The sequence below is a fragment of the Durio zibethinus genome, chromosome 24 (assembly GCF_047325235.1).
Source record: "Durio zibethinus cultivar Kanyao isolate XHJ-2024 chromosome 24, ASM4732523v1, whole genome shotgun sequence".
NCBI lineage: Eukaryota > Viridiplantae > Streptophyta > Magnoliopsida > Malvales > Malvaceae > Durio > Durio zibethinus.
The window spans coordinates 1862130-1888938 of NC_143185.1; the positions used below are offsets into that span (position 1 = coordinate 1862130).

Here is a 26809-nt window from a genome sequence, read left to right on the forward strand (position 1 = left end):
AGTTTAACGTTAGTTTTGACATCCGTACTCAGGAGTTAGTTTCACACGTGGCAGTGTTTGGTTGGGTAGTTTCTCTAGTAACGTCACGTTGTTGACCGGATCATCGATGCGGAGAGATGTTAGCGTGTTTGTGAAGTGTATGATTCAATTTTTGAGAGCCCTTGGATTGCTTCATGGGAGGCGCAGATGCAATTGGACGATGATGATGATGGGGAGGATGCAGAGCGGTGAGAGAGAGTGCATTATGCACTTTTGTGATGGGAATGGGAAGGCAATGCTGTTGTCAGATTAACTTTGGACGTATCTGAATCACGAAACGCCAGGTCAGCATGACAATGACAGTTTCTTCAGTGTCGTCGTCTGGCATCCCATTAAAATGATTGATGAGCCTCTTTGAAGCCCAAAGCGATTAACTAATTGGGCATACCGAAAACGGATCATTTTGGCCTTTTTTCCATGCTTTTTTGCAATGTGAATTTTCGACACTCATCCATCATTATTAAAATATTTTAAATTTACAAAGGTTATCATATATTTTTATTATATTAACTTTGTATTTTTAATATATTTTAAAAATATGTGTCAACATTCTAATTTTTACTTTTCTAGTCACTATATTAAATAATTTTTTAAATTATTAACTACTCTAGCTCATAAAAATTAAAAATAAATTCTCTTATAAAAAGAATAAATTTTTTTAAATTTATTTTTTTATTTATAAAATTTAAAATTAAAATTTTATTTTAAAAAATTAAATTTTTTATCACTTAAATAAACAAATATTGATACTGTTAAATTGCTTTTTGCCTTGTTATGAGTGTTTGCTCCCTTTTTAAAAAAAAAAATAAAAATAAATATATTATTCAATCTTTTAAATTAAATTAAGGTAATATATATTTTAAAGATAATTATATTAATTAATTGAATTAAAAATTTTAAAATTTAAATTTGCATATATATCAAATATTTGTGTATGTATACATCAATATTTCATTTATATCTAACATAAAATAAAAATTATAATAATTAGATTTGAATTAAATTTAATTTGATTTTTCAAATTATATATAATATTATAAAATTTTAAAATTTAATCTGAATCTAAACATCTAAACTAATATTTTATTCGATCAAATTCTAATCCAAATTTATTAGTTGCATTGGTTCATTAGTTTTTTAAATATAGATTTTTTTATTTTTTATATATTATTTTAATATAAAATTTAATATATATAAATAAATTTAGATATAAAATAATTATTTTTATTTTATAAAAATTTTAAAAAGATTTTAAATGTAATAAAAATATATAATTAATTTGATTTAAAATTTTTTTATTTTTTATTTTTTGATTTAAAATATTATTTAAATATAATATATACATTTAATATTTAAATTTAATTTAATCAATTAAAAATTAATCAATTCAAACCAAATCAAATATTAAAATTTTATTTTTTATTTTGATTTTTTTCTCACCCTTACCTTAACAAAAGCACCGTAACATAAGATAAGCATGAGTTACAGAAGTAGAAATTACTAAATTTAAATTTTAATTGCTTTATCACGCCCCTAGGATTAGGAAACATGTAAATTCCAGAAGCCGTCAGTAAATTAATTTAATAAAAAAGTTCTATATGTATTTCATATTATTTGAGTTGGTTATTTTTAGAGACAACGAATTGAATTTAAAGAGTTGAGAAATCAACGGAGAGACTTTCAAAAGAAACAGGTCAGATCCTCCTTCCAATCTCTCAACAAAAGGTAAACTAAATTAAATTTCTTTTTCTGATGTCTGATTTTTCTTTTATCAAACAGGTAATCTACATCCATGAAGTTACTTTTTTTTTTTTTTTTTCAGTGATTTATTCAGAGTTCTAATCTTTTTTAACTTATTTTTGCTCCTGGCTGGATTTGATCTATCTGTTTTTATTTTAATATTTCTGGGTTCATTTCATTGTTTCTGAATTTATCTTTTTTTTTTTAACATATCTATTTGATTATTTTTATGTTTTTTCTTTTTTTTAAAGATTTTTGGGTTGAATAATTTTGGGTATATGCTATCAAGTTGATATATGTTGTTTCAGATTTTATTGGGTTTTTAATGGTTGATTTGCTGACTTTTTATGTGAATCATTGTTGTGTGAGCTAGGAAGAGAAGAACAGACATGGGGCTGACATTTACAAAGCTCTTTAGCCGGCTTTTTGCCAAGAAGGAGATGCGTATTTTGATGGTGGGTCTTGATGCAGCTGGTAAAACCACTATTTTGTACAAGCTCAAGCTCGGTGAAATCGTCACCACAATCCCAACCATTGGTGAGTTGTGGCAAATTCACATTTCCCAGAAAAAAAAATGAAATAGTATTCTTTGTTGTTTTGGAATGGATAGTGTCAGAATTCGTAATCTAATTGATTTTGATCCCTTGATTGTAGTTGTGATGCAAAAGAAATGGTTCAAAAGATTTCATTTTGATTTATAAATCGGGTAGTGAAGTCTGTTTTACCTGATTGGTGCATGTGAATCTTATTACCTTATAGATAACTGAGTAATGATATGTGGCCTTGGTTGTTATGTTATTGTTGGCTTGTGAACCATGTAGTTTTATCTTTATTTGGAAGGAAAATGGTTCTAGAGGAATCCAATTTCGTATGATTTGTAGGTTTGAAATAGAAGTCAGACTTCCGGCTTGTTTTTTGTGAACTTTTGACGTTATGGTTATAAATAATTGATATTAACTTCATGACACCTTTCGGAAGAAAGGGTTATTAAATACGGTTTTTGGTTTGGTTCTGTTGGTAAGTTTTTATCTATTTTATATGGTTTTCTGAAAAGAAAAGAAATTACAGCGAAGAGTTGACTCTTTAGGTACTACCATCCAAGAGGTTTATTGATCCGCGAAGATTATTGTGTGGATTGATTTTTCTGAATTAGATGGCTTTTGGTGGTTTATCAAATCTATAATTTTAATTTACAAAGGTCTATTCATGCTTTTTTTTTTTGCAGGATTCAATGTTGAGACTGTGGAATACAAGAATATCAGCTTTACCGTATGGGATGTTGGTGGTCAGGACAAGGTATGCATCTTAAAAGCTAATGTAGTTCTACAATGTACATATGGTAAACTTTTTGTGTCATTTACCTGATTCATCCCATAGTTCCAGCTATATGTTGCAATTTCATTATGTTTAGATGATAAATCATGAGGCCTTATTTTCAAGAATGCATATGGATATAACACTTTGCCATGAATGCTTGTAGATGTAACACTTTGCCATGAATGCTTGTAGATGTAACACTTTGCCATTTGATGATTCATGATGCCCTTATGATGACTATCATTCAAGAAAAGAATTTTTTTTGGCATTTGTGTTGTTTATATTGGGAGAATAGCCAGCATTGAAATTCTACATATTTCTGCTATTTTGATGTAATGCTGTGTATGGTCACCAACTTTCTTTCAAATACAGATCCGTCCTTTGTGGAGGCACTATTTCCAGAACACTCAGGGTCTCATTTTCGTGGTGGATAGCAATGACAGGGACCGTGTTGTTGAGGCAAGGGATGAGTTGCACAGGATGTTGAATGAGGTATGTTACCTTGTCCGATAAGGAGAATCCATTGATATATTTTTCATCTTTATCTCACACAGTTTTATAAACTAATACTTTCTTATTTTTTCAGGATGAATTGAGAGATGCTGTTTTGCTTGTATTTGCCAACAAGCAAGATCTTCCCAATGCAATGAATGCTGCTGAAATAACTGACAAGCTTGGTCTTCATTCTCTCCGCCAGCGTCACTGGTAAAAATTGTCTCTCTTGTTTGCTTTTCCCTCCCACATGTTTTATTCTTTCACTGTTTGTGCACTGTTTGTGCAATTTTCTGATGTGATTTGGCGTCCATTACAGGTATATCCAGAGTACATGTGCAACTTCTGGAGAGGGCCTTTACGAGGGGCTTGATTGGCTTTCCAACAACATCACTAGCAAGGCAAGTGAATAAACCTCCAATCTGAGTAGAAAAAACTGTTCTATCATTTTGAATACAATGTAATTGACAATATAAGTCAGATTTGTTTTAGATAAGATAGGTCAAAATTAGCTTCCGCATTCACTTACCTACCATATTTTGCTTTCCTTTGCAGGCATGAGCCAGGATCGGTGTTTTGGTTGTTAGTTAGATTTGTTGGAAATCTGGCAAATCCAGGAAGGATACCTTCCTCTTTATTCAGGAACTTTTGTGATGACAGAATGTTTACTAGATAAATATAATATGTGCTTTCTTTTTCAATTTGTGGTTAATCTATGTCCTAGGAAGCAATCTTTAAAACAAGAAATGCATGCCGTTATATGTAGGCTTTTAAATTTCTTGGAACCGTGTGAATCCTCAACTCAACATTGAATGAATCTGTCATTCCATTTTCTACAGCAGAATACTACTTCTTTGACTACACATTCACAGTAGCATTCACATTTTCATTTGGTTTACAAGTTTGCTTATTCATGTGGGTTTCAACCTTGCATATGAATGACTTTTTCCTTTTTTATACAAATGAAAATGTTCAAGAAGAATAAAAGATATTATTTTTTTATCTTAATTTTTTAAAAAATAAGAACAATGTGTAATTAGTTTTAAGTTATTTATGGATGATTATGATTAAAAAAATCCATTCATCCTAGTCTAGGTATAAAATATTTGGTTAAAATATTAAAAGGGTTTATGAATTATTTCACTTTTTGTTAAATAAGTTTTTATATTTTTATTATATCTAAATAAATGCTTATACTTTAATTTGTATTTAAATGTTTTTATTTTAAATAATGTTAAGAATATATTTAAGTATAAATTAAATTAAAAGTTTATTTGAATGTAAATTAAAAATTAAAAATTTATTTAAATGTAATAAAAATATAAAGATTTATCTAAATAAAGTTATAAATTTTAAACAAAAAAAAAAAAGAAATATGGAGCATGATACTTATTTTTCACCTATAAATAAAAAATGGGACCCAAAATTAAATCATTGAGAGCTTTGATATATGAGTCAACCAGTTCATTAGCTTCATTTGCAATTTGAAAACAAACATCATTAAGCAAATAATATCTTTGTTGCCCTCAATTTCCCATGGTTGAAGACAGCCTATAATCCAAATATTAGCCACAAATTTTATGTTAAAATAATTATTTGATGAATTAATCAAATAAGATTTCTTTTAATTGAGATTTATATGTGGTTCTTAAATAAATTCCATTTTGTCCTTTATTGTGTTTTAATTTCTCTTGCCTTTGATATGAGATTTGGATCACACATTTAAGCAGATTTTTATGCTAAACAACTTTTCTCTTTAGAATCAAATCTAACATCATTTTCATACCTAAAGAAAAAAAAAATTATTTCTATATGTTAGACAAAAAAAATCTAACATCAAATGCTAAGTGGGAAACAGGTTAATCCATGTTATGACAAATAGAGCATAGGTATCAATATATAACATTATTTCTAAAGAAAAAAAATTATAATATGCATATAAAAGTATATATGCATTATTCATATAGAACAAATAAATTAATATCCTATTACGTACCCTTTTGATCTTGTAACAAATACAAAGAAGAAATTCTTCCCCTCTTCATTGGTTTACTATGACTTCAACTTCATTTTGATTAAGAGAAAAAGTGTACTTCTCCAGGGCCTATGTATATACATTTACAAATGTTGCCCACCTTTGCTCTTTTCTTGAGGATTTAGCAACGTGGTGTTTGAGTTATTTTCAGCCACCAAAAAGATTTGTAACACATGGGTTTTTTTTTTTTTTTTTTAATCAAACCTTTTGGCCTCCAAAATTTCTTTATACAACTTCCTAGAGTTCTTGAATTTTTCCTGGCTGCCAAAATTCCTGATAATTTGATTTTTTTTTCTTGAATTTCCTGCTATATTTATGAAGGTTTGGATGCCATCTATGTCGAAATTGTACTACAAGAATTTTGCTTCAAATTATTGATTTGCTTTTCTTTTTTTTTTTTTGCTTTAAAGAATTTTATGAAATATTTGTAATGATATATGTAACTATTAAAGTTGTAGGGCTAGCAAAATAGATTGGCAATAAAAAGATTTCCATTTTAAGCTGAACCCTTCCCAATTGGATACATGTTAAGACATGCTTTAGGAGCAAAAAGAAGCATTTTATTACTTGGTTGAAGTAGACATAAACCTTATTGTTTTGGATGGTTAAGACATTTTCAGCCCTCCTTGAAAATTTACAATTATTCCAAAGAGGTTCAGAGCTTTTCATCCAAAACAAATCATCGGCATTGTGACATTTAGTGGTTTATTACATTATCATTAAATTATTATCTTGTTGGAAAAAAATTGTTGCTGGACAAATCTCAAGCCAAGGGGTCCAGTGCTATCCTAGTATATATAAACCTTTTCTTGAGAAAATGAAAGAACAAAAATTTGGTTTAGATTCAACAAGCTAGCTAAAATTGTGAATCTATTTTGAGAGGACATATTTGAAGTATAGCCCCATTTGTATCAGTCTGTTGACAAAATGTTATTATTAATAAAATATCTTTTAATTTGACTAAGAAAAAAAATTTTGAAGTAAAATTTATATTTGATACATTATCGATATATAAATTTTATACATTATTATTATCTGATTCACTGACAGTGTATAGAATTTGACAGTATATTAAATATAAACTCTTTAAAGTATAGTTATAAATAAAAATGGGTTTCCATTTTGAGAATTTATGGACGAATGTAATTCTTAGCTACTTGTTTTTTTTACACAAATGAGATGAGACTACTAATAGGGAATTGAAGACTCTGGAGTTTGAATTTTCTACAATAAAAAATGGGTTATTTACATTTTGCAACATCACATTACTTTCTGTAAAAATTAAACGAGACAAGTATAAGATTATTTGATTTTAGTATTATCATATATTTTTCAAGAATTTATAGTAATTTTGTATATATAAATATACAGGTGGTCAAAAATAGCAAAGCATCTGCCTGGAAGGACAGATAATGAAATAAAAAACTATTGGAGGACTAAAATCCAGAAACAAATTAACTAGCAAATACAAATGTGTTTTTCTCAGAGTAATTTTGAATTACTTGCTCATCAAGCAAGCACAAGCTAATTGCCTTGCAATAGTACTACAAATTTAATGGAAACATGCTTACCAATGTCATCATTCACCCATTGCAACAATATTGAAGCATTTCCAGGACAACAACACAGTTGATCAATCAAATAATGAATGCTATTGGTGCATGGAGGATATCTGGTCCATGCAGTTGCTTAATGGTGAGTAAACATGAAGATTAAATACATTTCTATTGCTGCGCTCCGATTTAATTCTCCTTAATTTGGATTAATATTGGGTTTCTCTTTAGATGAGGTTAAGAAATTGAGCTTGTTATTTGGTATTTTCCATATGTTACTTTGGATTAAGAATGGTTTGTAGTAGGATCTTATAGTACTATACATTCAATCATGATTGTATTATAATTATTTTCGCTTTTCCTCTCTGAGTAAATCCTTATTGAAACTACCTCAAATTGTGGCTTCAAGAAACAAATAGCCTAAGAAAATATAGATATTAATATATGCAAGGAATTTACGGCAAATGCGCAATGATTCACCACTATCTTTCCATGCAAAATAATGGGAATATATATATGTATATATATATATATATATAAATGTATGGGAAAGATTTAGATTATTTTAGGAGAAATTTGTCAAATTCTCTATATAAAATGATTAAATCAAAATAAAAATTGAAAATCAAAATCAATAAATTAAAAGATCTTGTTACATAAAGTAAATATACAAAATTTTAAAAAATTTCAATAAATTTTGATATATATTTTTAAATAATTTTTTTAGTAAAAATATTGATAAAATTTTTATCTTTAAATTAGTATCGATCAAATTTAAATTTAAACAATATTTTTAAAGTTTTTTTTTACATATTATTAATTTTTACATTGCAATCTATTAATCTATAAATTTAAATTTTTTATTAAATCATTTTTAAGAAGTATCTTCACAAATTTCACCCAAAAAACTTTGTTTAAGTTTTGTCCGTATAAGTATATACATGATATTGACAATAAAGAGTGAGAGACATACCAATGAGTTACATGACTAAAGCCAAAGAAAATCGATGCGTCCTTTCGAATTCGAACGTTTTATATACTCATGGAAGGATAGACACGCAAACTTGAAGGCCGAACTTCGCTTTGAAAGTTAGTATGAAACCATAGCCGACACCACCCATTGAAGTCAGTACTTGTAATAGTAACTAAGTAACAGTCTTTAGCACGCGTGGGTAGCTTTTTTTAAACCTCACCCACCGTAGCACCTATTGCGGTGATTAAAGCCGTTAGAGGTCTGACGAATTTGGCTTTGAAAGAAGTGGAATGGTCGATTGAAGGGTTGCCCAAGAAGGTGTAATTTTGAGTCTGGTTCTTGTAGTTTCTTGCTGAATGCTATAGTTGTTTTGCATGAAACTGAAGACAAAATATTGATTTGGTTTTGTCTTTGACAAAGATTGAGTTATTGTTCTTAAGCATTGCAGTTTGAGATGACAAGAACAATAGTTTCAGTTTCGGGTCTTGATTCATGCATCTTTATTCTTGAACACACGTAGGAGTTTGTCTCAAACCCACTTGGATCCCCTCAGTCACCTTGACCCAAGTGTAGTGTCTGCTTCATTGTATAATTTTTCTGAATTTGAGTCTGTTACAGACTTGGTTTAAAGCATTCCAGTCAAAGATGCACCAGAGGCCTGATCCTCGTAGGCCATACAACTTCAGTTTGCTCTACCCAAAGAATGTCTATACTATAAAGAAAAATGTTAATGTTAACTGAGTTTGCCACCCGACTCAGTTAAAGCCTTTTTGTGGAGAATTTTGAACTTTCTGAATGCTGTACGGACTTGTGTTGATGAAATTGGCAGACTTGTAGAGTTGAAAATGAATTGGTCTTTGTTCCTAAAGAGAATTATACTGGACTTGACAGGCCCCTAGCAGCGAATGCTGGGATAAAGAAAGGAATTCTTGAGCCTGAAGGTGGAATTAGACAGCTTTCAGTTGGTGTCTTTAAGCCAGAAGAAGAAATTCTTGGTAAACTAAAACAAATTGCACAGGTTGTTCCTCTGAGTAATTTGCTTGAATGTACAGTGTAGAAGGGCTGGCTTTCTACTTTTAATCGATCAAAGGGGCGGTATCAAATGCCAATTTACCATGAACCCCTGTCGATTCCAGCCAGACCTTGAAGAAATTGTCTCATGATGGACATGAGTGACTATATTGAGGTAGTGGAAGTCCCAATCACAGGGCCAGTTGAAGAAGATTGGATTTCGGAGGATGGCATGTATCAGAGGAGGAAACAGAAAAGCATTGCTGAAATTATATAAGGGCAATTAGATGTTCAGGCCACAAAGGATGAGGATGTGGCTCAGAATGGCACAAATTCAGGTGAACAACACATCCTCATCCAGGAGGAAGAAAAACGATAGGCAACAATAAAGAAGAACAAATAACCATCCTGACTCTGCTGAAAGGAAAATGAATGTTGTGGGTCCAGGGATTCGAAATAGTGATGCTGAAACCAAAGACCTTATTGAGATTTGAGAGTGGTTCTTTGTTGAGAGAAAGGAAGAAAAGCAGTTACTTATTTCCTACTTAGACAAGTCCAACTGGGAAGCTAAGAAAAATGGGCATAGAAGCAGAATCCTTGAAGGTTTCCAATGACTAGGGATACAGGCAACTTGTTAGGTCCCCTCTGGTTCTCACCTGAAGAAGTTCAACCCCATAGAAAATATATAATCAGTTTCAACCTCATAGAAAGAGGAAATCTCCTGACTCTGTGACTGGGTTATCAGGAAAGGACCAAAATCTGACTGATCATGTTCCTTCTTAACATAGATCCAAGCAGAAAAAGGTTGGAAAGAACGAAGAAACAAGGGTTAAATGCGTATTTGGCTCATGAATTTTCAAATTTTGGTCACATTTGTATCTAAATAATTTTTTTGTTACGTTTATACTTGAACTTTAATTTAGTAAGTTAATTTATTCAAAAATTAATTTTATTAGAAAAAAAGTTTATATGCTGTAAATTGCAAATCAAATAACACCTGCTGTTAATAAAATTCTACATTTTTAACTTGATTTTTTTTTCACATCATGACACCTAAAATAAAGAAAAAAATCAACACTTTTATTTTTTGATTGAGAAAAAAAAATTCAAGAAATTAACTTATCTAAGAAGAAGAAGAAAAAATAATTGAAAGAAACAAAAAGGGATTATAGTTTGAGTTTGAAATCATGTGGCATTTTCTCGGAATTTAGCAAAGCTGCTTCAATCTTTTTGTTTCTTTTTTTGATTTTCTTCAAATGGCATAGAATAGATTTGCTTCAAATTCAAAATCAACAAATAATTCAAAAAGTACAAACATCACAGACCTAACCCAATATAAATAATATTAAAATACAATATTTTTAAAAAAATAGATATTAATGTGATCAAAATTTGAAAGATCATAAATATCTATTTAACTCAAGAAACAAATATGGATCAATCCAAACCCAGGCAAGCAACCTAGGCATCACCAAAGGACACAAGTGAAGAATCAAAGGAATACAATCCTAAAATCAAGCAAGCTGCCAAGTCCGCAGTTATGAAGGAAAATGCCGAGGAAGTTGTGAAAATGCTTCACCTGCCGCTCTTTTGGTGACATTTGGGCCTAACTACATCACAGCTTAACTTCACCAGGCACAAACTCGAGATGCTCGCATCAATTCTTTAGATATCAGATGAAAATATATCCTCAGACATCAAATCCAAATTACAAAGTGAGATCGAAGGCCTCTTGGAGAAAAGTAAACACAATGGTTGAGCCTTCATCTTAAACCGGGACATAACAAATCACTTGTAATTTGGATTGGGCACATGAGCAAAATATGATAAATGCTTTTTGAGGCCCAAATCACTTGAAACTCCAAATTTGCATACTTTTCTGGGCCCAATTTTTTCTTTATCTTGAAATTGATGATAAATACCCCTGACCAAAAGGCCCGTAAGAAAGCTACAAATTCTCCCAGCATACTTCTTCAATCAACAGTCCAATCCTAAAACCCTATATCACCACAGCTGCCTCCAATTCCATTCCTGCAGTTTTTTTTTTTTTCTGCTTTCTGGGTTTCCTTATTTTTTTCCATTTTTGTTTTCCTTTTTACCAAAAATCAAAATTATGATAAGAGGGCAAAGATGAAGAGTGCTTTATGATTTCTGACACCTCTCGTATGAGAAAAGCTTTTAAAAGCTTTTTTTTTTAGCACAGATAGCAACTCTCTGAGCCCGTCCAAGTCTGTTAACATAGGTTTTTTTCTTATGGGTTTGGGATTTAACAAGGAAATTTTATTTCATTTTTAGTTCATTCTTAATACCTAGTAGGATTCTATGGTTTTTATAAAACTTTGGTTATGAAATATATGTTTGAAACCCAACTTGAATTGACAAAAAAAGATTAAGAATTGAAGTCAACTTTGATGTGAGAAATGTTTTTGAACTAAACTGTTTCATGTAACAGTTTAACTAATTTGAGGAAGATTTCTAATTGCACAAATGTAACTTTGACTACTGTTGGAAGGTTTTGATTCGTTGTCTGTCTTATTTCTAGATTGTGATTTCGTTGTTACTTAGAAAACTAGGATGATATTGAAAGATTAACCATTGAAAGATGATCTAAATCTATTACTTTTTTGTTATTTCTTTCTTTGTTATTTGTAATAGTTCTTTCCTTGGGGGTTGGATTATTTCCATTCCATACATAATCGTCTCTGAGCTATTTGAAATAAATAATAAAATGAATGGAAACTTCGGAACAACAATTGATATCTTTATTACATTAGTTAAAACTTATTTGTTTTTTATTAATTCTATCACGATAAGATGTACTTTACTTAGGTTAAGAATAGACCGATTATTAAATTTTGGATTGAAATTTCTTCCACCCATTTCTCTCGATAATTTATTATTAACAGCTTCTTTTCAACTTCTTTCATTGTGAAGAAAAAAAGAATACGAAAGTCATGATTTGGTTCAAACAAGAAACAGAAATAAATATAAAATTATTCATAAATATTCACAATATGTTTCCTATGATAATTAAGTTCATGACTTATGGCCACTAAATAGTTCGAGTAGCAAAATTCAATGGTTAATATTGAAAGATTAACCATGTTTAACCATGTTTTTCCAAGATATTTGTTGGACATTTCAAAGACCATCTTCCTTTTTATTTTTTTTTTTAATCTTCTTCACATTTTGATTAGGAATGTTCATAATTTGATTTTAATCGAATTTATTTATCGAATTGATTTAATTCAATTAATCGATTGATCATCAATTTAATTTTGATCAATTAACAAAAATGATTATAACAAAATTTTTGTTTTCGATTAATTCGATTTGAAAATCAAATTAATAAAAAATTTAATTAAAATATAACATAATTTAAATATAAAATAGATCATTTCATTTCATAAGTTGTTAAACTTTTTAACATAACACTTTGGTAGTTAAATATTTTATTGGATAATTTTATTTAATTTATTTAAAATATAAAAAAATTAAGAGTTTAAAATATAATTTAATTTAAATGTATTTATTATTTGATCAATTAAAAAAATTAATCGAATCAAATTAAATTCAATTGATTAATTTTAAAAATTCATAAATTCAGTTCAATTAACAAAAATAAAATAATATAATTTAATTAATTTAATTCAAAATTAATCGAATCGATTGAATAAACACCCGTCAATTATATAAAGCTTGTCAACCTACCAAGTTCAACAAATGTTTGTATCAGAATTCAATTCTTTGAAAAATTATTCGTGTTTTACATATATTTAATATAAAATAAATACAACACGCAATCTGCTAGATTTCTTCGTTGAGTATTTATTTACAGTGCCCTTATCACATTTCTTGTCATGTGATGAAGGGCAGGCTCACTCTGCTTTTCATTGTCAAATGCCTGTCCGTTCTATTAATTTGTTTAAAGATGGTGAAATTTTCCAACTTTTTCTACCTTTTTACCTACTAGATCTTGATAAAACAAGCATCTTCAAGATGTAGTTTGAATATCTATTCCTGGGATTTGGTATGCCGAACCCAAAAAAAGACCAAAATCACAACAGAAATGTAGAAAAAATATTTTGTAAAAAGAACCTAACACCAAAACAAAACTTGACTTTGAGTTATCCAATTCCAGGAGTGAGTGCTAAGGTAAAAGATGGAATGAAAAAGGGGCAGTTTAAGTATGCAACCTTCTCACAATTTTCCACTTCAATTTATGGATCTTAAAAAGCCTAATCATTGTAGAATGTGCCCCGTTTCCCAAGGGAAAGAACACTTTTTCTAGACCTTGCTTGAAGAATAGTTTAATTTATGGGTCAATGTGTAATTTAATACGTGAAGTATATTAATTTTCATGATTTAATACTTATAAAAAAATTTATCATTTGGTATTCGTCTTCTATTTTAATGACATTTACCTTAGATACATCAACTCAATTAATAATATGTTAATGTGGTAAGAAATCAACAAATAAAATCATGACATGCGATACATTTCCATTAGACAATATTTGCCATATCATCGTTTTATCTAACATCATTAGTCAATGGTGTAAAGTGTTTGATGGAAATAAAATTAAGATACGAAATTATGAATTTTTTTCTTATAGGTATCAAATTGTAAAAAGTGATATAATTTAGAGCCAATTCACACATTAACCATTGAGCCATCAATTAGCCTTCATGTCATTTATGCTTAGAATGGTTTGAATTTACCATTTTCAGAAGAATTGAAACAAGTTTAGAATGTGCTTTGAATGCTGGAATTGTGAGAAGGAAATGTATTGAAATCCAGTGTCCCTGGAAAGCTGAAGAGCCATATGCCTTAATCCTACATGGTTTGATCGGTGAACATGAACAATATAAAATACTGTCTGAAATTTAAAATTCTTTTTAGTTTTGAGAAGATGGAACCTGGGTTTATCTCTGTGTGGAAAATGTACATTGGAATACACGCTCTTCTCTCTTTTGTTAATAAAAGCATAGTTAAAGGAAAGGTTAACTTTCACCATAGCAACTTCTGAGTGTTTTTGACATAAGACTGTTAAGTTTCTTGTTCGACAATTCAAAGTGAGAAGGAACAAAGTCGAATGAATTTCCACATATCTTGCTTGCTGGGATCCCTATTTCACTTGCCAACTTCTCTGCTTCCTCCTCTCTGTCAATGACTTGATCAAAGCAAATGTACCTTCCAAACGCTGTCTTGTTCATTGCCTCAAACACAGATACATGTGCCTCTGCCAATCTACTTACATCAACAGTTGCTAGTAAACCATTGACATACGTTTCTTGGGCTCCTGAATTTCATAAATTACTGATCAAATTAGCTTTCAAGACTAGTCATTGAAAAGTTGAAATTAGAGAGTGCAAACTGAAAAACATAATGAACAATACCTTTAAGATAAGCTGTTGCTGCTGTTGGGTTTCTATAGGAGAATTCAGGGCCTGTAATAAGCCCTGGACAGATGGTGGTCAATTTTAAGCCCATCTCCTCAGCTATTTTCCATGCAACTTTCTCTGCTTTCAGCTTCCCCAATGCATACCAGAGCTACCACATTTTGACAGAAAAAGTAAGAAACTAGTCCTTGTTTGGAAAACCACTTCAGAAATAAAATGCCAATAACTCCCATGTATTTATCTCAAAGCATTGAGATTTCTGCTTCTAGTTTGCATGTACTATACCTTTTTGTCAATGCAAACTGATTCATCACTCCAGCAATCATGGTTAACCAAAGGGGGGAGATCATTTTGGGAACTGTCTCTCCATATGCAGGCCAAAAGTGAGGAAGTAAGCACACATTTCCTGACAGAAGGTGTTCTTGCACATGCCTTCATCACATTTTCACTGGCCTTTACTTCTATTTCAGCCATGGATTTCTAACAGAACACAGAAAGAAAAGTTAAACATAACTTTGTTGCATTGTGGCAAATAAGTTAAAAAACGATTTCCTACATTACAAGCAGACAAAATTCCTAGTAAATACAATTCGAAAGGTATTTCTTGGGGTACCATCATTTCCTAATAAAAAAGTAAGCTTCAACCTGGTTCTAAAAGAGTATGAAAACAAGCTAAAAGAAAAAAGAAATCATGTTGGGAGGAAAGGGTGATGTATCATCGATTTCATGATTGTGGCATGAATTCAGACACCACGTGACTGGACTGCACTTCTCCAAGTTCAGACCAATTGTTTAATGGGATTGGTGCTCTGGTCCTGGTAGGCCAACCCAAGATGTTTATTTTTATTCAAAACTTGACCACAGTTTTTAACATTATTTTAAAATATTGGATTTCTATGTATACCATTTTTATCCCTTGAATTGAAAGAAATTCGAATTTGCAATTCTCTCTTTCGGGGATAAAATATTTTCAGAAATAAACAAATCATAATGATTTTTGAGGCATGTGGTTTTCGTGGTGGTACACTTACTTTTAGAAATTAGACTTGTCAGTTTACATTTTCAACCCATTCCTTTTATCTTTCATCTTAGAAAATATCACCAAAATTTCCTGTCTGCTTATGAAATTTACTGATGTTGTACAATTAAAAACTTGGGAGAGACAGGTGAGAACTTGACAATGTAGCAAAAATTAGTCTTTGTCTAATGTTCATTGCTACTACCATAGTACAAAGTACTAAGCAAACTGTTCTTTAGCCTTTTGCTGGATTTACTGTCACTTGGTTGGTAGGAGCTAATGAATTCTTTCATAGAGTAATAACATACTGAAAAATTATTCCAGTACGGATGGATTTTTTTGGTCAAGAAAATTTAGGGGGAGGAGAGGTTTCTTCGTTTCAGAATTGGGGCATATTGCATGTTTTATATAAAATTTATTTTGGATTCACAAATCACTCTTTAAAAGAGATTGCTAATAATAAAATTCCATCTTACAAATGAAGTATTCAAAACTTGTCAATTCAACCAGCTCATCCGAGGGAAGGATCTTAGTATCCCATGCATCATTCCCCCGTAGATTTTAGCCATGCAGATTCCATACAGGACAACTGGTACTATAGATCTAATTACGTTTCACTCATTAAAGTATGGGTCAGTTGATTTTTCTGAATGGCAAATAAAAAAAAAGTCAAGACATGGGGGAAAGATGAGAGAACTCACCGAATAACCAGAGATGCCAGCAGGGTCAGCGGAAGCAGAGGTGTGAAACACGCCACGACACCCATCAAACGCTTCCATAAGAGCCTGGATTTCATTTGGCTTAGCCATGATCACAGAAATTTTATTCATACATGCCATCATCTCCCCTGAAATCTCCATCTCCCTCAGCTTCTCTACATCTTCTGCATTATTTTGAATCAACCCAAGAACCCCAATTAAACCAGAGACATAACAGTAGTATCTATCAATTAACAGCAACATATTTTAGTCTTCTGAAAACAGAAACTTTGACAAGAACCTTAAATCTGACAAGGGTTTCCAACCCTGTCAGGTTTCAGGCTGTTTTCAGTGACTAAAACTTTTGTCTCATGGCTGAGACTAGGGAATTCTGTTACCTTGGTTATCAACAAGGACTCGCACAGAGTATCCATGGAGCAAGAGACAGTTAACTAAGGCAAGCCCAAGGAAGGAAACACCACTGGTAACACAAACAAGCTTGTCTTCAAGTTCAACGTGGGGGTTATGGGAGCTCAGAACTTTGAATTCTCCATTCTCTTTTCTTCTATCCAGGGCAGCAAAAGCAACCAAAGTCTGCCTGAACTCCTCAAACTCCCTTCTTTCATTCTCTTCATCTTGTGTCCTTGCAATCCCCATTTCTGCCTTTCCAGCTTTGGTTCAGTTAAAGTTTAAAACCTGGGTTCTGATCTTTGCTATAATTGTCTGAAGTGGGTTAATTTTTTGATTCTGAGGAGGAGGCTAAAAAACGGGAGGGAGAGTTTGGTGTGTTGGGCTCTGATCGCTCTCTACAAATGAATGATCACGCGTAAAGGCACCAACCTTTTTTCAAGCTGTGGGCTGCGGAAGAGTCTGACAGAGGATGACTTGACTAATTCGCTTGGCTTGGCTTGGCTTCATATTGTTATAAATTTCATTAAAAAAATAAAATTGTAAAATATTAAAAAAAATTAGATCTAATAATATCAAATTAGATACATGATATAATATGGAAATAATATAAATAAATAATATGAAAATAATATAATTTAAAATTTTAATAAAAATTATAAATAAAGTTAATAAAACTAAAAAAATTTTATAATTTTATATAAACAAGTATGATATATAATTTTTATACAAAATATAATATAAATATACGAATTATTAATATTTTACATGATATAAATATAAAAATTATCAAATCTTACTTGTAAAAGAAAAAATTATAGGTATCAAAAATTTAAAATTTAAATTTTAGTAGCATATTTTTTTACAACATAATTATTTTTATGTGATGTTTTTGTTATTAATACGGTGAAGTAGATGATGCTGCAAATGATCACGACAACACAATCATGACTAAAAAAGACAATAATAAATAAATAAAAGCCCCAATGTTTTTTATTTGCATGCATAAGTAATGTCAAAAATTTATAAACTTGGTTTTTTTTTTTTTTCATTTGAAATGTGAGGATTTACAATTATATGATATGTTAATAGAATGTTTTGATTTTTAATTTTAATAATTATGATTTTATAAATTTAAATTTTAATCAATGATGATAGAAAATTAAATACAATTGAATAATTTTCTTTTGAAACTTCATTATAAAAAAATTATGATTTAATTTTAATAATTTCAAACATAAATAAACCACAATTTTAAGAACAAAATAAAAGTTTATATATGCAAATTCATAAAAAAAAAAAAAATTCAAAAAAATAAAAAAGGCCAAAATAAAAGATTTTGTGAAAATGCATGGCTCGGCTAAAGCAAGCGAGCGGCTTGAGTTGGTATGCAGTAAGGGAGGTAGGAACGATGGAATTCTCACGTGTTGAATGACTAGTACGCACGAGATGGCTTGTTGGCTCATTATCTAGTTGTTGGGATATGTTACGCTTACCTGACTGTCACTGTCACTCGGAGACTTTGAAGCCCAATAGTGTTTCATGCAATTTTGCTAGAGAGATTAATTAATACTTAGTTGGCTATAACTTCATGATAATTACAAGACAGGAAATCCCATTCTCATGAATTAAATATTTATATTTTTACAAGTATAATAATAATTAAGTGGAAACTAGATGAGCATGCCACATGCAATTTGTTAGGTATAATTAAAAAAAATTAAAATAATATATATTTAACGAAATTTACAAACCATTTGTCGATTTTATATTTGAAACTTAATTAAAAATCTTTTTATCTTTAATATAACATTGCTTTGTAACTTGATCCAATAAATCGACTTAAATTTGTCATTTTTTTATATAAAATAAATCGTAATTTAAGAATAAAAAATAATTTATATACAAAAATTTAAATTTAAAATTTATTAAATATTATTTTTTAAAATAACTATATGAAACAACTAAATTTTATCTTGGATTATTTGTCACAACATTTTCATCTCCAAAAACATTTCATAAAATAAATCTAATTCTTTTTAGCCCTAAATATTTACTTAGGATATTTAAGCTTTGAGACTATACTTGCCTTTGTAGTTGACACAACATGAGTTGAGCCCAAAATATTGGGCTTTAGGGCTTGAAATCCAATAATTTTGTCCACGTTTTGTTCTGAAAAAAAAACTACTAAAAAAAAAAGCAAGAAATAGGGAAGACGAAAGCAGTTCTCAAAAAGAAAGGGCTCCTTCTTCAAATTTTTAGAGTTTTTAAAGGAAAAAAAAATGGGTGGTTTAGAACAACGTTTTCCCGTTCCTTATAAGAGTCTCTCATTGGACATCAAGGTAAAAAAAACAACGTTTGTTTTTTTCTTTATTCTCTTTACTTGGGTTTCCTGTTATCTCCGTGTTTTCGTTTTTGGGTTTAAAGTTCTGATTTTTTTATTAGTTTTTAACCATAGTAGCATGTGAAAGCATGAATTATTGATGATGGTTAGATTTTGATTCTGGGTTTAGTTTAAGATGATTCTTGTAGTTTCTTACTGACAATTTTATGATCAATTTGTTGTCTTTGTTTAGGATGGTTTGAGTTTTTTTTTTTTGGTTTATTATGTTGCACGTTTATTTGCTTATACCAAAAATGAATTATATGGTGGGTGGGAATTTGATTTTTAGGATTATATTCCTATTGCTGTTGTCATGAAGATTGTTTACAGTTTCAGAGATAGTCCTTGGTTAACACTTCAATGGGGGGCTAATATAGTGTGTTAAAATAAATTGAGGCTCAAGTTTAGTAATGGGAATTTTGAATATTGTTTCCTCAAAAATTCTGGCTGGTTATTGCTAATGATTTTGCAGATTCAGAAGTGAGTTTTGTTGGTTTTTATTTGGTTTCTTAATTCATTCATATTTTCCTTTTTTAAAGATTGCTTTGGAAATGCCATGTGATTAGACTTTCTCAATTGCACACCTTTTGCTTGGTAGGGGAACACCACAGATTTTGTCATTTGCCGTTATGAAGATCATTTTCTTGTGAGTACAAGCTATCCATTGTTTTTTACTCAAGTTTAGGCTTTTGGTGGTGCGTTTCTGTGTGTCTGTCTGAGGTCGAGAGAGGGATGATGATCCATCTCTTTCTATGATGACTTCTAATGTGCGAAAAACTTCTCAGGTTATGGCTACTCAGATAGGAACTATGGGAACAATACTGCATGCAAGGTTTGCCTCTTATGTTTCTTCCAAGCAGTTATTCTTTTCTTTTTTTTTTCCTTTTCTTTAAAAATGAAAGGGAAAGGATCTAGTGCTTCCTCCATGTCACAAGTCACAAGTCATAGGCACTGTTGTTTAGTGAAATTTGAGTATAATTTCTTTAGTAACCAAGTTTTTGTTGGAGTTTTTCGGATTATCATTATGATAATTGTACTCAGTAGAGCATTTGAGAAATGTTTATATTTTCATCGCCAGAAAGGAGGAAGGGGTTACAGTTCAGCCTACTTTCAATGTGTCCGTAATATTCGGCAAACGAGATGAGGTAAGCTGGACTGACTGTCATGTTGTATGTTGGTTTGATCTTTCATAAATAAAATGTCCATAATACTTTGGATGAATGCAACATGTGCAGCCGATGCTACTGGCAATTACCCGTCAGCTAATTGAACACATAAGGTATTTTCCCAACTCGATAGACATGTTATTACTATTTGGATAAAGTGCTTTACCAATCACTTCCCTTTCTCCTTATAAGATTTAATGGTTATAGTTGCAAATATTCATTAAAGGAACATATGAAGGCAAACAAAGGTATCCAGAAATGAGAATTCGACCATTAATTTTGTCAATTGAATACAATAAACTTGCAAATCTAATGGCAGTTTGGTGTTAAGATAACCATTGTTTAATGTCTTTGCATGGTCTTTTGTGTTTGCAGTTCCTCAGGCTCCTCTATGCCTTTAGTTCTTTCTCTTGGTCTTAAAGACCATAGCATGGTATTGTCCTATAACACATGTTTGCCATTAGCTTTGGCTCCATCTTTTATGAAGTTTCGTATGTGCTACAAAGTAGTGAAACTCATAGGATATTGGGTTTTATGCAGGAGACACTGAAGGGCATTGTTTCTGCTGTGATGGAGAACCGTCTCTGGTAGTGCAATGATGCTAAAATTTCACAGCTTTTGCTGCCTGGATGTTTGAGAAGGGAAATTGAAAGCGGCAAAACCATCAAAATGCCATCCAAACAAACTGTGTTTTGATCTATGATTATCAATATCAATTGTACCATAGGAATGGTAAGCATCGTTATGCCCACAGTAGTTTCATTTTATGTTCAAATTGTTAATCAGGAATTGACAGTGAAAGTGCTGAAACATTGACAAAGAACCAGACAAGTTTTCTTGCTCTAAAAGTACATCTTAGCATTCATCTTGGTTACCTAAAACCTGTCTTGTTGCCATTGGGAACCCATCTCTGGTTCAAAAATATATTTACCACTTCTTCTGTTTCTAGTTCGAAGAGCAAATGAACACCTGCAATTTATATTACCTGCGAAAGGTCATTGGAGCCCACCTCTGTCAAATCCCCAAGCTTACCTGTATTAGTCAGAAAAGGAAAATTTAACACCATTATTTTTACACGACTAAGCAGCAGAAAATACAGACAATCAAAATATAGAGGCATTACGAGAAGTTTGCTCCAAATACGTAATAACTCCAATGATTTCTTCCTGCCAGCCATCATCAACAAAAGAACTCGTTTTAAAACAAGCAATCTTTATGACATGAGACAGGAAAAACGTAACAATTATACCCCTTGCATGGTGTTCTGTTGCAAAATGCATTGTAGAGATGGGAATACAGCACTAGCTGTCAGGTTTAGAGATGTTGGACTGGTTGAACCTCCAGTTGCTGGGTTAAAATTGCAGTTTGTAGGGCCCTGAATGAGAGAAAATAATGGCATTGGTTACAAAGCCATCGCCTAAAAGAAAAATTGCTGTGTACCAACCTTATCATTCATCATCCCAAAAACACGAGTTCAAATAGACACTCATGGGAGACAGTTGTGGCCTGTGATGAGGAAGTAAGCCACAGTTTTCATGGGTAGCGATCCAGATATTAGAGGATAAACTTAACCAAAAACAACAAAGTCTTATAGAAGAAAAACAGTTTGAAATTAGACAACATGCATACATCAGGACAAGCACATGAAATGCAAAATCAATACAGGACAACCTTATATAAAAAAACCAAAAAGATTTGAAACCAAAGTCTTCAGTGAAATCATTTAGAACACAGCCCTTCAGCAGAAGTATAATTTATTCGGTATGACATTACCGTATAACAGTTGATGGCATTAGATGTATGTCATTTTGTTGATGCAGTATTTACATAATGCCTAACAAATGGTGGTCAACTATGTAGATATTTATCAACGCTGATAAATTTTACTGCAGTAGATTAATACAGATAGGAAGATATAGACACTCCAATTCCTAACCGTTCAACTGATTTCAAGTAAAAACTGTTTAACAGTAGAAAGTTGCATGTTATTGCACAACAGCAGAAGCCAGAAGACTGTCCGATATGCATCAAAGTTTCTTTAAACACATGAGGTAAACATTTCAATATATTGCAGATGTACCTTGGGACTGAGATCTGCTTAAGTCACTTTAAAGCGTTCCCGCCGAACAACTGCTCCCTCTGATGCATCCTCTGATACATACAGCAGGTAAAGAAACCATACAAAGTTCATTATAGTAGCATCACTTACTATGCAGAAATAGAAGAAAATAAAACCAGGAAATACCAGATGAAGGGTTATTTCTTTCTCTCCTCCAGCAATACAACAATGGACCACTGTAGTTGCGTTCAGATGGAGATTTAAGCTGTGGGAAGTCCCTTAAAAACATTTTTGGTAAACCCAATTTAATATAGATTATGACACCAAAAACTTTTCCGGTAAAGTAAATGGCAATGGCCAAAGCAAAAATGTTCTTTTTAACCATAGAATAGCAGAGTCAATGACCAAGTCAAGAAGAAAGTCCCTGTGTTATGTGCACCAGATAGGACTCCTCTTGACTTGAAATCCATAGAATTTAGAAACTCATCATATCTAGAGCTAGATAATGGGAAAAAAATCTTCCTATATTTTTGGAAAAAGTCACTATAAGTATTCTATCTTGTTTGGTGATTAACAGTTTTGAGGTTCGGGGTAACTCCACTTGCAACAAAGCTTACCTGTCCCCGTCTCCTGTAACCTTTTTAAGAGAAAAGTCATTAGCAGGTACTAGTAAACCACTCAAAACTTTTTATGCTCTGGAATGACCTGATGAGGAAAAGAGCTACTCTGCCTGGAACTCTCACCCTCGTTTCTTCCAGCATCTTGGTCCACAGCCCATGATGACTTTTATTGAACTGTTCGCTCTCTGAACGGATAACACCTTTCCAATTTGGACTATTCGCACCCTCATCACCTTCACCAATGTCAAAACAGCCTCTGCACTATATAAAGAGTTGCAGAAATAAAGGAAAGAAACTAAATTACCAAAAACAATTCGACTGGCAACCTTTCTTTTTTCCAAAAGAAAGTAATTAGTCTAAGAGATACCATAAATGTTCTTAAAATATATAAAGAAGACGATAAAACAAAAAGCAGAAAACTTAAAAACTGAACGATTGAACTTGTGAGAACATAATGCTTTCTATTTGAAAAAATTACAATTCACAATCTCTTTGAATGTGAAATGTGCAAAATGGTAGCCTCTTGATTATGTTATAACAATGAATTGTTTGCAATAGTAAGGTCGCGCAAGCATAAAAATGTCATACTTGAGTGCTTGAAGAGGTTTAATAGGAAATGAAGCAAGTGAACTCTCCAAATCATGAAGATCACTAAGCCCGTCCTGAAACAAGTAAAAGGAGGATATAAATCTTGAAGTACAAGTTTAATCAACGCATCAATAGAAATCATTTTTGGATTATAACTGGCACCTCCTGGCTAGTTGCAGCAACGAAATTACTAACGTTTCAGTAGATATCCTCTCCGCTGATGATCCAACTATATCATGCCTGTCCCTTTGCTTCCTGCTCTCATCTCGATCTGCATTTGACACATTATCATAATCTTGAATCTGCAAGTAAAACAGTCAGCATTTCTGATGAGATAAAGCTTATAGAGCAGTTTTTAGACTATCTCCAGATAAATAATAAAACAACAAATTGAGATGGGGAATTGAAACTGCTTACAAGTGCAGCCTGACTTTTTAAGTCCTCTAGATTAAAATTCAAGGCACTGATTCCTCTTATATACTCTTGCCGCAAGGTGAAAGGATTCACATTCAAAGTGATACTATGTAATTATATATTTTCTATATATCATGGGCATTCTATTAGTCAAAGTAAAACTAGCTGCAATAGTTTCTCTTAAACCCTGAGATGAATGTGGAACTGAAAGCAATTGGAACACTTGAAATACAAAAACCTAAAACACTAGGAAGATATGAAGGAAAGCACCTACCAGTATGAGATAATTTTTGTTGAGAAATGTAAAAAGCTCCATCATTCACCTCTGATAATTGCTCCTTGTCCTCATTGAGAGCCTTATTCTGTACAAGTAGATCAGCTTCTTTTGTCTGAGACATAAAAGGCCAGAGCAGAGTTCCACATTTATTCCCATCTTAAACACACAAATTAAATAAAAAGGGTAAGCAAGAGACCTTCAGCACCCTAGACCATTCGCCTAATGGAGCACGGCCATCAAGAATGGTGCGAGCTAGAAAATCATAGGAGCATGCATGTTTAAAGAAATTGTGCTTCAAAAGCTTATCCAAAGTTGGACGTTTCTTTGGGTCCTTCGCCAAGCAAGCAGCTACCATATCCTTGAAAGACTATACAAGAATAACACTAACAAAATGATGCTATTAGATACTAACAAGTGACACCAGTCAGCAAGACACAATGGAATAGCACAAAACCTCTGAGAACCTATTGTCCCTTTCATAGTCCAGACCAGGCGAAGTGTTTTGCAAGGTTATTAACAAAACCTGCAGCAAAAATGGGAGTAAACAATCAAAGCAAGAACTAAACAAAAGGCAACAGCAAATCAATTCAAAAATCAACTGGTATAACTATTAGAAAACTAAGAGATTTACTTTCATTGGTGGATACTTGGAACATGGGGCATGGCCATTAGCAAGTTCAAGAGCTGTTATTCCAAAAGAGCATATGTCCGCTCTGTAAACAGGAAAGAAGAAGAGGAAACAGAATGATTTAAAAGGTATTAAAAAGCAAAAGAATTAAAGGAAATGAAAAGAAAAAGTATAGATTAAAGACGTAATCAGCTCACTTAGTCATAACCGTGCAATTGCTGCATAACATCTGGAGCCATCCTGATAGGAAAACAACAGTAAGGAGGCACACTGTGGTTATTATCAACTCTCAAAAATTGAATTTCTATAATAAAAGCACCAATATAAGTAAAATCCCAGATAGTTGAAAGGCCAAGGGAAAACAAATACCTGCAAGGAGTTCCAACAAAAGTATTTCGGGAACATTGTCTGTCTCCAGTATCGAACATGCATACCAACACTCCAAAGTCTTCAGGCCTTTGGATCAAATCTTCCAACTTTCACCAAAGAAAATATTTTTTTTTCTTTTTATTTTTGAAGCTTTTGTTTTGCAGCAAAAAATGACAAGAGGAAAATATACAAAAAGAAATATGTTAGTAAGAGAGAAGAATCTCTCCAGTTCAGTTGAGTCGATTGAATATAGTCAGAAATTGGAGATTAGGTTTCACTCAAAATTCAATACTCTAAATTCATTATTTGAAATTTCTGAATTTGATAAAATTTTAAATTTATTTCGATTCAAATTATTCGAATTTATTTTATTAAATTTAGTTATCAAATAAAATGAATTTTGATTGGGTTTATAAGTAATTGGAATCACAAATTAATAAATTCGAACTTTAATACATTTGATAAGTTAAATTATTCAAATTTAATTTAATAATAATTTAAATTTTATTTTAACTAAATTTAAATAATTTGTAAATATGGAGAAATCGTTTAGAGTGGAACCGGAGTAAGAAGAGATTTTGATGATTTTTTTTAATCTTCTCTCTTAGTAAGTGAAAATATTATTACTGTAGCGAATCGTAATTTTGTCAGGCTAATTTATCGGATGAGATAAAAGGAGAGGTGATTATGTCACGGGGCGAAAACCTTAAACCTTGTGATCTTAGATGAGAAATTGTGCCTAAATAAATTTTTTTTTTACACTTTGTGTTGAATTCGCGCACTTCATTAGTGCATTAGTTTCTTAAAAGCACGAGAGAAAGTTAGAAAAGATAGTTAAAGTGTACTAATTTTTAAAAAGTTTGAGAAAAAATTAAAAAAAATTAAAGTAATTATATTTTTATTTATTTGATGTTACATACTATTGTTTAGTATTTTTATAATAATTTTATGTCTATCCCTAAGTTTTTAAAGTATGGTACTTGATTGTTCTAACTTGCTTATTTTCTTGTTACATATGTACAAATGAGAGAGAAGTTTTTTTTATTTATATTTGAATCCTCTTATTATTTATTGTTATAATTAATGGTGTAAATGATATGTTAGTATTCGTAAGTTATTCGGGTTCGATTTGAAAAAAATTCAAATTTGATTCGATTATTATCGAGTCGAGCTCGAACTCGAGTAATTCGACTTATCGATCGAGCTAAATTCAAATATTTTTATATCCGATTTGAGTAGCTCGCGAACTTAATCAAATTTTTATATTTAAATATATTTTTATTATTTTAATTAATAAAATATTTCGAATTCAAGTTCGAGTTAGAGCATAAATAATCAAACTTTTATCGAGTATACGAATCTAACTTATTTTTATATATTAATCGAATTTAATCGAACGAATTTGAATAGCTCGAATTCGATCATGAATCAAACTCAAACTTGAAAAATAAAATTGATCTAATTTGAACCGAGTATCGCACTTCAAATTATAAATTAAATTTAAACTCAAATTTTTTATTATATCAATTCGACTCGATTACATTTTTAATTATAATAAATTCAAGTATATAATTATTACGAGTGTTCTGAATAGTTCTAGAGTGTCCAAGTTCCAACA

At 31.2% G+C, this 26809-nt stretch overlaps 3 protein-coding genes, 1 non-coding gene and 1 pseudogene across 9 annotated transcripts; 3 read left to right on the forward strand and 2 right to left on the reverse strand.

Annotated features, from left to right (window-relative positions):
- Positions 1-1595: 1595 nt before the first annotated feature.
- Positions 1596-4432, forward strand: LOC111316634 (ADP-ribosylation factor 1-like). Of its 4 annotated transcripts, none has more exons than XM_089753690.1 (7): positions 1596-1732; positions 2153-2316; positions 3005-3075; positions 3469-3588; positions 3683-3801; positions 3908-3989; positions 4144-4432. In XM_089753690.1, the coding sequence occupies exons 2-7, from the start codon at positions 2169-2171 to the stop codon at positions 4147-4149; spliced, it is 546 nt and encodes a 181-aa protein (XP_089609816.1). In that variant the 5' UTR covers positions 1596-1732; positions 2153-2168; the 3' UTR covers positions 4150-4432. The 4 variants fall into 4 exon arrangements, with proteins under 4 accessions (XP_089609816.1, XP_022774407.2, XP_022774408.1 ...); XM_022918673.2 differs by having other exon boundaries at positions 1627-1764; XM_022918672.2 differs by lacking the exon at positions 4144-4432 and having other exon boundaries at positions 3908-4016.
- A 6851-nt stretch (positions 4433-11283) lies between these two features.
- Positions 11284-11381, forward strand: LOC149511813 (small nucleolar RNA snoR1). The gene has a single exon (XR_016333447.1). It is a non-coding gene; the product is annotated as a small nucleolar RNA snoR1 (small nucleolar RNA).
- Positions 11382-14014: 2633 nt separating this feature from the next.
- On the reverse strand, positions 14015-17097 carry LOC111315923 (cinnamoyl-CoA reductase-like SNL6). The gene is made up of 5 exons (XM_022917946.2): positions 16678-17097; positions 16283-16464; positions 14849-15043; positions 14561-14714; positions 14015-14463 (listed from the first exon to the last, which is right to left on the reverse strand). Exons 1-5 carry the CDS (start codon positions 16934-16936, stop codon positions 14165-14167), a joined length of 1089 nt encoding a protein of 362 aa, XP_022773681.2. The 5' UTR covers positions 16937-17097; the 3' UTR covers positions 14015-14164.
- A 1764-nt stretch (positions 17098-18861) lies between these two features.
- On the forward strand, positions 18862-21117 carry LOC111316635 (proteasome assembly chaperone-like protein). 2 transcript variants are annotated; one of them, XM_022918674.2, is made up of 7 exons: positions 18862-19029; positions 19669-19716; positions 19856-19902; positions 20149-20215; positions 20306-20349; positions 20612-20669; positions 20777-21117. In XM_022918674.2, the coding sequence occupies exons 1-7, from the start codon at positions 18970-18972 to the stop codon at positions 20825-20827; spliced, it is 375 nt and encodes a 124-aa protein (XP_022774409.1). In that variant the 5' UTR covers positions 18862-18969; the 3' UTR covers positions 20828-21117. The 2 variants fall into 2 exon arrangements, with proteins under 2 accessions (XP_022774409.1, XP_022774411.1); XM_022918676.2 differs by lacking the exon at positions 19669-19716 and having other exon boundaries at positions 18885-19029; positions 20777-21025.
- LOC111317331 (uncharacterized) lies at positions 20962-25415 on the reverse strand (annotated as a pseudogene). The gene is made up of 15 exons (XR_016333305.1): positions 25192-25415; positions 25020-25062; positions 24826-24907; positions 24649-24717; positions 24391-24561; positions 24241-24306; positions 23921-23983; positions 23666-23805; positions 23504-23577; positions 22913-23171; positions 22482-22573; positions 22317-22387; positions 21486-21611; positions 21360-21402; positions 20962-21268 (listed from the first exon to the last, which is right to left on the reverse strand). The product of XR_016333305.1 is annotated as an uncharacterized LOC111317331 (transcript).
- Between the last annotated feature and the right edge of the window lie 1394 nt (positions 25416-26809).

What these genes read in the sequence shown, in the direction of transcription:
- LOC111316634 (XM_022918672.2), top strand. Translation starts at nt 2,169, where the DNA reads ATGGGGCTGACATTTACAAAGCTCTTTAGCCGGCTTTTTGCCAAGAAG. An exon ending in TGCACAGGATGTTGAATGAG is followed by an intron (nt 3,589 to 3,682) that starts GTATGTTACCTT and finishes TTATTTTTTCAG; the next exon opens with GATGAATTGAGAGATGCTGT. An exon ending in TCTCTCCGCCAGCGTCACTG is followed by an intron (nt 3,802 to 3,907) that starts GTAAAAATTGTC and finishes CGTCCATTACAG; the next exon opens with GTATATCCAGAGTACATGTG.
- LOC111315923 (XM_022917946.2), bottom strand. Translation starts at nt 16,936, where the DNA reads ATGGGGATTGCAAGGACACAAGATGAAGAGAATGAAAGAAGGGAGTTT. An exon ending in CTGGCATCTCTGGTTATTCG is followed by an intron (nt 15,044 to 16,282) that starts GTGAGTTCTCTC and finishes GTGTTCTGTTAG; the next exon opens with AAATCCATGGCTGAAATAGA. An exon ending in CAGTTTGCATTGACAAAAAG is followed by an intron (nt 14,715 to 14,848) that starts GTATAGTACATG and finishes AAAATGTGGTAG; the next exon opens with CTCTGGTATGCATTGGGGAA.
- LOC111316635 (XM_022918674.2), top strand. Translation starts at nt 18,970, where the DNA reads ATGGGTGGTTTAGAACAACGTTTTCCCGTTCCTTATAAGAGTCTCTCA. An exon ending in TATTCGGCAAACGAGATGAG is followed by an intron (nt 20,216 to 20,305) that starts GTAAGCTGGACT and finishes CAACATGTGCAG; the next exon opens with CCGATGCTACTGGCAATTAC. An exon ending in CAGCTAATTGAACACATAAG is followed by an intron (nt 20,350 to 20,611) that starts GTATTTTCCCAA and finishes TTGTGTTTGCAG; the next exon opens with TTCCTCAGGCTCCTCTATGC.